At 44.7% G+C, this 8,196-nt stretch overlaps 1 protein-coding gene and 1 non-coding gene across 6 annotated transcripts; both read right to left on the bottom strand.

Moving 5' to 3' along the window:
* Nucleotides 1–930: 930 nt before the first annotated feature.
* RPL32 (ribosomal protein L32) lies at nucleotides 931–5,837 on the bottom strand. Of its 5 annotated transcripts, none has more exons than XM_008152272.3 (4): nucleotides 5,733–5,837; nucleotides 4,439–4,539; nucleotides 3,663–3,844; nucleotides 931–1,112 (listed from the first exon to the last, which is right to left on the bottom strand). In XM_008152272.3, the coding sequence occupies exons 2-4, from the start codon at nucleotides 4,532–4,534 to the stop codon at nucleotides 983–985; spliced, it is 408 nt and encodes a 135-aa protein (XP_008150494.1). In that variant the 5' UTR covers nucleotides 4,535–4,539; nucleotides 5,733–5,837; the 3' UTR covers nucleotides 931–982. The 5 variants fall into 5 exon arrangements, with proteins under 5 accessions (XP_008150494.1, XP_027983429.1, XP_054585687.1 ...); XM_028127628.2 differs by having other exon boundaries at nucleotides 4,439–4,558; nucleotides 5,733–5,776; XM_054729712.1 differs by lacking the exon at nucleotides 5,733–5,837 and adding an exon at nucleotides 5,574–5,651.
* Nucleotides 4,602–4,691, bottom strand: MIR2683 (microRNA mir-2683). Its single transcript, NR_129044.2, has one exon. It is a non-coding gene; the product is annotated as a microRNA mir-2683 (primary transcript).
* Nucleotides 5,838–8,196: the final 2,359 nt, after the last annotated feature.

Genomic DNA, 8,196 nt, shown 5'->3' with positions numbered 1-8,196 from the left:
TTATTCATTTTAGAATAAAAAAAGAGATTCCAATAGGCAGTTATAAATCAGAAAGGTTTTCTTGCAGGGGGAAGTGTGTGGGTAGTGAATTACACCTAATGTGTTTTTCTAATTTCAAAACTTTATGAAATAAACTGGTAAACAGCAAAGCACTACTAAGTACAAACCATCTTTCATGTCACCCCACCTAGGCATAACCAGTTGGTTTGTCCTCCTAAGGTTTTGAATGTGTCCTTTTTAGAAATTTTCTTATAGAATTATGCGACAGGCCAAAGAATTTTCTGTGCTATCAGAAAATAGGTTAATAAAGGAGATCCTAAGCTACAATTTTCTCTGCACAATTCTTCGTCAGTAGTCACACCATTTATCAGTACATGTCCCAAGTCAATTGAAAGACATCATGAAAATGACCAATATTTATTTCACAAATGTTTCATACTAGGTTTTGAACAGGAAGCAGTCAACCTGTAAGACATTTATCTACTCAGAGTGAGCCTTACATCCAGGCATGGCTAATAGAGGGTGTCACCCTGTATTGTATTTTTGGACAGAAGCTGTATGGTGCTATTTCAACACCGAACAAGAATTTAATGAAGACCTTTACCTGGATCCTTTGCATGCATTTTCTCAATCTCCACAAGAACCACAGAACAATTTATTCAACTTTACAAAAAGTGAGACTAAGAACAGCTTGCTCCAAGCTGCAAGGTCCTTCAATGAAGTCTCAGAACCTACCTTGGTCTGAGGGCCAAGTCTTCCCCAGACCTAACTGGAGCTGACCAAGGCTGGTCTGGGCACCTAAGACCAGTGCCTGTGAAGCACTGAGTATCCTTCCAAATGGCAGATTTCAGAGCATTAATAGGCAAAAGAACAATCTCTGACAAGCTGTCAAAGAAACTGGAGAGTAAAACCAAGGGCAGAAATGCCAGATGGCAGAATTTTATGATTTTATTAACACAAATACAATGTGTACACAATCTGTCTATTCATTTTCTTCGCTGCGCAGCCTGGCATTGGGATTGGTGACTCTGATGGCCAGCTGGGCTGCTCTTTCCACAATGGCTTTGCGGTTCTTTGAGGAGACGTTGTGAGCAATCTCAGCACAGTAAGATCTGGAAGAGAATCCATAAGTAGGTAAGGAGCAAGCCAGCCCAGAACATTGTGTGTTCCACTGGGAAGGCAACAGCTGTGGTAACTTCACCTCCAGAGCCACAGCACTGGGCAGAGAGGGTGCTGGTAAATGGTTGCTGAATGACGACACCTGCACACCCCAAATTCCACAGTACTAGCAAAGCTCTCAAAGCTGCGACAAAAAGCACTCTCACTACCCCCTTATTTAATCCTCACAGAAACCGTAATACAGGTTATCCCCTCCATTTTACAGACAAGAGGTAGAAGTGAATTTCCAAATCACATATGCAATAATGAACAGGGCCTGGATGGCTCAGCCCCAGACCCCAGGTTGAGATTCTCCCTCAGTCTTTCTGGCCAAACTGCCCAACTCAGGGAAGTCTCAGGGAGCTTGGACTTGCCCCTGAAAAGTTTTGGAACTGCAAGTAGCAGAGCAGATTCCAACAGTGTAATTAATCCAAGGGAACTCCTTGATCCAGACCATAAATATTTTACTTGTTTGCTGCAGATAAAATTCAAGTTGAAAGTAACATTGGCTCAAGCCACCCAGTGAGTAGCAATACCTAACATTTCCTGATCATGTGTATACCAGGAACTGGTCTCATCTATTCCTCACAGCTAAACATATAACAAATTAGGCTAATGAACAAATTTCAGTAAGGAGGTGATCTGAAGCCATAAAAGGTGGATTAAGAAAAGACACTACCTCTGGAAGACTAAGGAGTGATTAAATAAGGCAATGAGTATGTACAGTTCTTTTTAAAAACCCTGTAAGAAAATAGGTTAACAGTGAGACAAGCAGAAAAAAGAATTTTTTTGTTTTATATAAAGGAGTCTACTCAATTGCAAAGTAGCTACATTTAAAAATGTTTCTATAATCTTTGTTTTCAAGAAGACTTAAGTTATATTACACTTTTGCCCCCCCCCCCATTTTTTCAAAAACTCACCAGGTCCTTATCCATATGTATTTAATAATCACACTGTACATATTTAAATACTTTCCCTGGTGCTTGGGCATTTTCCATATGTGACATTTTAAAATATATGTATTATATTTACAAATTGTTCATTTACTGTTGCAATGATCAGCTTATAAAATTTCCCTGCATTTTAATTATTTAAGGATAAATGTCCAGAAATGAAACTTGTGGATTAAAAATCATGGTTCCTGATACTGCAACATTTGCACTACATTCATTTTTTGCTACACAACAGGTATTAGATTGGGCCTCCACCATTATTAATCCCTATGCTCATCTTTTCTAAAGAAAATTTCCAGTATTCCCCTGCCTGGTTAAATCTCCAACCTAGAAACTCAACCAAATAAGGTTTCACAAAGCCCTTCTATGCATATATGCATAACCCATGGACACAAACAATAGGGTGCTGAAGGGTGGCAGGGGCAAGCTGGAAGGAGACAATGGGGAAAAAGGGGAAGTAATACTTTCAACAATAAAGAATTATTTTTTAAAAATGGTTTCACTCATTTTTATTACCTGTGTCTTCCCATCAACATTATTTTCTCAACCCACTGTCCTAGATTTTTCCTAAGCCAGTGGTCGGCAAACTCATTAGTCAACAGAGCCAAATATCAACAGTACAATGATTGAAATTTCTTTTGAGAGCCAAATTTTTTAAAATTAAACTTCTTCTAATGCCACTTCTTCAAAATAGACTCGCCCAGGCTGTGGTATATATATATTTTTAAATATATTTTATTGATTTTTACAGGGAGGAAGGGAGAGGGAGAGAGAGCTAGAAACGTCGATGAGGGAGAAACATCGACCAGCTGCCTCCTGCACATCCCCTACTGGGGATGTGCCCGCAACCAAGGCACATGCCCTTAACCGGAATCGAACCCGGGACCCTTCAGTCCGCAGGCCGACGCTCTATCCACTGAGCCAAACCGGTTTCGGCCAGGCTGTGGTATTTTGTGGAAGAGCCACACTCAAGGGGCCAAAGAGCCGCATGTGGCTCGAGAGCCGCAGTTTGCCGACCACAGTCCTAAGCAAACCAAAGTCTCACACAGAGCTCACCCACCAAGTGTCTTTCTTAAAACAATGAGAAAGCAGTGTTGTGACTCCTCAATTCACTCTCGAATCTATATACTGTTTAAGTGCCCTCTGCCTGTAGTCTTCCTTTCCTCTACCTCTGATCACACTCTCTCTACATCAGACAGCACTCCACCATTCTGAAGATACCTGTGGCCACAGTTTAAGTGCTCCTTAGGTCTGAGGCTACCCCTCACATAAATAAAGCAACGTTCTGGAAATGACTGCCCACATGACACAGCAGTGTTTGCAGTGTTAATTCAAGTCCTTCTTTTTGAGTCTCTACACTTTTCAGGACAAGCCATCATGACCTCCCTCACATTTCCCCCAAAAGCATTTTAAAGTCCCCAAGAAGCATTCACTAAGCTCCTGAAAGAATATACAACTCCACATGCATTTTGAAAGGTCTAGAGTCCCTACCAAAAATGCTCAGATGCACACTTCTGGCACCTGAACCCAGAGGGGGGGGATCCAACTCACTTATTGCACATCAGCAGCACTTCAAGCTCCTTGACGTTATGTACCAGAAACTTCCGAAAGCCACTGGGCAGCATGTGCTTTGTTTTCTTGTTGCTCCCATAACCAATGTTGGGCATCAAGATCTGGCCCTTGAATCTTCTACGCACCCTATTGTCAATGCCTCTGGGTTTCCGCCAGTTCCGCTGAAAAACAACAACACGTAGGTGGGTTAGTGTCTATGCAGACTGCCAACTCTTCCTTTTGGAAGAAAAAAGGGGACCAAATGAAAAATAACAGTAGTAGTCTTTGGGTTATAGGATTTCACTGTTTTGTTTTTTTAAATATACTTTTTAGTGAAAAAATAAAGGGCTCCTGTATCTGCACACCAGGAGTATGGACCCACATCCACACTCCTCCTAAGTAAAGGAAAAGCATATTACACACCAATGGAACATGAGGCGATTGTGTACAGTTACGATGAAGAGAATGGGCTCCCACATTGCCCTCAAGAGTTAAGTTTTCTCATCTATAAAATAAGGATCATTATCCCTCATACCATCCAGGCCACCTGAAATGATAGAAGCCTCAAAACAGCCAAGTGCGTCATGTCACCTAAATTCCAATTTACACTCCAAGAGGCCGAGTTCCAATAAATGCCTAGGTTTCTACAGTGAGCTCTTCCACCAACCAGACTTGTTGACTCATTTGCCAAAGATGGTCAGAAACCCAATAGCTGATTTAGGAACCCTTTTCTTCACCCCAACACACACTTCCACTTCCAACCCAAGACCACATACCTTAATTTTGACATATCGGTCTGACTGGTGCCGGATGAACTTCTTGGTCCTCTTTTTGACAATCTTGGGTTTCACGAGGGGTCTGAGGGCAGCCATGGCGCCTTTAAAAGAGACAGGTACCTTGAAACAAAGAACAGCCCTGAAAAAGAGGCTTTCCTTGCCCAGGGCTTCAGCACTGTTGCAGAGTGCCTTCCAATCACCAGCTACCGAGCAAGCAGGGAATGGAATGGGTATCTCTGCCAGGCCTGTTTTCCCTCCCGTCTCCGAAGCTGGCAGAATATTAGCCACTCGCCAGACGCGGTCCTGGGAGGTTAGGAGTCACCTCGCCCACTCAAAGCCAAGAAAGAATCCCAATGGCTGACTTAAAACAAACTGGCCCCCAAACGTTCTCAGCTGGCAAAGGGGCAGCAAATCCTACGCCACCGTGTCCCAACCCCCAGCTGGTCCCGTTTCCTTTTGGTTATGCCGGCATTTGACAAACTACATGAACTGGAATCTGTTTTCTCACCTGTTAAAATCGGAGATACTAATGCACGTTGAACGCGTGCCGTGCCCAGACTAGGGCAGACGTTTTGTAAAGAGAAACCTCTAGGTGAACTTCTAAAACGCCCCTGGGCCTTGGAAACGCCATCCTACCTGGAGATCAACTCAAAAGTTACCTTCCTCAAGGTGTCCTCAATTTGCTCGCACACAGTAGGTAGCAAATGCACTGCCCTCTCCCATTGATTTCCTCAAAGACAACGACACAGTTACAAATTCCCAGCGATCCTGGCCCGATAACCGAATTTTTGGTAACTGAGCGAGTCGACACGCCAACTCGGTTTCTTTCTTTCTTTTTGGCAGTTCCGCCGCAGCAGTAACCCCAGGGCCAGACACTGTGGGGAAGGGCGCGTCGGGCAACAGAAATAAGGCTTTTGTCTCTTTAACACATGGGCGGATATCGCTGATCTACTGAAGTAACCTAACGACTCGGGCCCTGGCCAGTGAGGCTGCAAACCCCGGATCGCTCCACGCCCAACAGGGACCCGCTCAGTTTGGTTTCAATCGGCGCCCCGCTCCCCCACGGCTCAAACAAGCTGCCCGCAGCTCAGAATGTCCCCAAGCGGCCGCCCTGGTAAGCCAACCTCCAACACACCGGCTGGGTCACTTCGTTGTATCCCTGTGGGCGCATCAGCCAGGCGACAAGGATAACACCCAATGAGACGACCACTCGGAAGGACAAGCCTCCTCACCAGGGAGCGATTGGGCCTGATGGACAACGCGGAGACACAGATGGCGGACGATTAAAACTCACCGAGTAGGAGATGGCTGCCACCTCCGCAGGCAGCGCCGAGGAAGAGAGGGGAAGGTGCCGCGCGAGGCCTGATGGGACTTGACCTCTGGGTCCTGGCAGGGAAAAGGAGAGCACTTCCGGCTCCTGGTCGTTCAAAAGTAAACGTCAGAGAAATAACACTGAAAAAAAGTTGAAGGTTACCTGTGTTTTAGTAGACATTAAGGTCTAGGAGTAGTACTGAAAAATGTTCTGACCTGCTGTTGGGACTACGTAGAATATTTGGAATTCTTTCTGAGCTTCTAAGACCTGACGGGGGGCACCCACTTCCGCCAGAAGTTGAAGCTGCTCTTCCGCCTCCAGCTTCGTCCCCCCCCACCCCCCCGCCTGGTTTCTTCTGCTCCAAAGCGCGCCTCTTGTTGGCCAGGAGGAAGCAAAACAAAGACTTCATAATATGCTCTCACGTGAGTTATTGTAAAAAACAATGAGACTACGTAAAATAGCTATCATTCTATGGGATTTACTATCCTTTCCACAATTCTACGAAGTAAATGTATTATTTTACATATGTAGAAAGTGAAATTTGGGGGTTTGACAAAATCCACACTTCTAACCATGAGGCTAAAACGGCCAAGTTTTTTATTGTTATTCTTGGTTTGTTTAGTGTTTGGTTTTAAGATTAATGTGAGCCCTAGCTGGTTTGGCTCAGTGGATAGAGCGTTGGCCCGTGGACTGAAGGGTACGGGTTCGATTCCAGTCAAGGGCATATGCCCAGGTTGTGGGCTCGATCCCCAATAGGGGGCGTGCAGGAGGCAGCCGATCAATGATTCTCTCTCATCATGATGTTTCTCTCTCTCCCTTCCTCTCTGGAATAAATTAAAAAATATTTTTTTAAAAAAAGATTAGTGCAAAAATCAAATTTCAGAAGAAAAAAAAATGTCCCTGGATCCCACAATACTGATGTCATTAGTGATCTTTTTTTTTTTTTTATATATATTTTATTGATTTTTTACAGAGAGGAAAGGAGAGGGACAGAGAGCTAGAGACATCGATGAGAGAGAAACATCCATCAGCTGCCTCTTGCACACCCCCTACGGGGGATGTGCCCGCAACCAATGTACATGCCCTTGACCGGAATCGAACCTGGGACCCTTCAGTCCGCAGGCCGACGCTCTATCCACTGAGCCAAACCAGTTTCGGCTCATTAGTGATCTTGATAGGAGTAATTCCAGGGGCCAGATGGAGACAGAGGCTAAACTGGATGTGTTCTTAACTGAATGAGAAGTAAGAAGAGAGGAGAGCGAGTGTTGCCAACGCCGTCATGAGATTTTGATTGTGAAGGGAAGAGGAGTTTGAGACCCAAAGAAGTGAATTGTGAAATGTGAAGTCAAATGTGTCGTTCCCGGTCACATATTTGGCAAACAGAGTTGAGACTAAAACCCCTTTGTGAGTCACACCTCATGAATCCTGCTTATCCTGTGGTCTGTGGGGAGTCACATGGGATGCAGAGCACAGGAGCACTGTGTTAATAGCTGCCTGTATCTACCTATGAACCAGGAGGACACTGTTCGATTCCCGGTCATGTGGTCAGGGTGATGGGGGGGGAAGACATTTTGGGGGGGCTAGCAATCTGAATCTAGTCGCTGCCTCTTTAATTGTCTGGTCCTGCAAGACCTGTTTACTCCCACTTTAGAGAGGCCATAAACCTTCCCCAGACGAAGTTATCAGTGCTGGCGCCAGGCCAGGCCTTTAGTTGAGGTCTCAAAGCCTCAGCACATAGGGCTCTTTAAGAACTTGCAAAGGGGACCGGAAAACCCCATATTTGGGAGACAAAGGACTGAAAAAGATATAAAAAGGGACAACTTCCTACATGTTGTTGCTCAGAATTTGAAAGACATTTTTCTCTGGGCCCGCACGTGATAATAATAAAGTGTAACTCCATTTCTCTAAGCATTGCTTGATTTTTCTCCAGTCTTCTGTAACAAGGGAGTATGTCTGAGTTGGGGGCTTGATACCCAGTAGAGAGCATTCAGGAGGCTGCCAATCAGTGATTCTCTATCATCATTAATGTTTCCATCTCTCTCTCTCCCCCTCTCCCTTTCTCTCTGAAATCAATAAAAAAAAAAAAAAATTTTTTTTTTAACTAGCTGCCCATATAATGGAAAAGGTTTTGACAGCATCAGATGGGTTAATCAGACAATTGCAAAAGACTCGGGAGATTTGGAAGAAGTAATCCAATGGCTTAGTTTTTTGGGGGGATGAGAGACATGGTGTTTCTCAGAGGAAGGCACAGGGCTCCCCACACTGCCTGCTGCTTCCTCCTGGACACTGAGATCCCAGGATCAGAGGCTGGAGGTGCCAGGCAGGCATCCCATCAATATCTCAGGGAGTGTGCCTGTTGTATTACCTCAGGCTCAGGACCCCAACTTTTCCAAACACCCTCCTCGCCACAGCTTCTGAGCAAGAAATCACATCAGGTGGATCACAG

Source organism: Eptesicus fuscus, chromosome 18 (assembly GCF_027574615.1).
Source record: "Eptesicus fuscus isolate TK198812 chromosome 18, DD_ASM_mEF_20220401, whole genome shotgun sequence".
In the NCBI taxonomy this organism is placed as follows: Eukaryota; Metazoa; Chordata; class Mammalia; order Chiroptera; family Vespertilionidae; genus Eptesicus; species Eptesicus fuscus.
This window is presented reverse-complemented; position numbering and strand designations above follow the sequence as displayed.

What these genes read in the sequence shown, in the direction of transcription:
- RPL32 (XM_008152272.3), bottom strand. Translation starts at nt 4,534, where the DNA reads ATGGCTGCCCTCAGACCCCTCGTGAAACCCAAGATTGTCAAAAAGAGG. An exon ending in ACCGATATGTCAAAATTAAG is followed by an intron (nt 3,845 to 4,438) that starts GTATGTGGTCTT and finishes GTTGTTTTTCAG; the next exon opens with CGGAACTGGCGGAAACCCAG. An exon ending in GTGCTGCTGATGTGCAATAA is followed by an intron (nt 1,113 to 3,662) that starts GTGAGTTGGATC and finishes ATTCTCTTCCAG; the next exon opens with ATCTTACTGTGCTGAGATTG.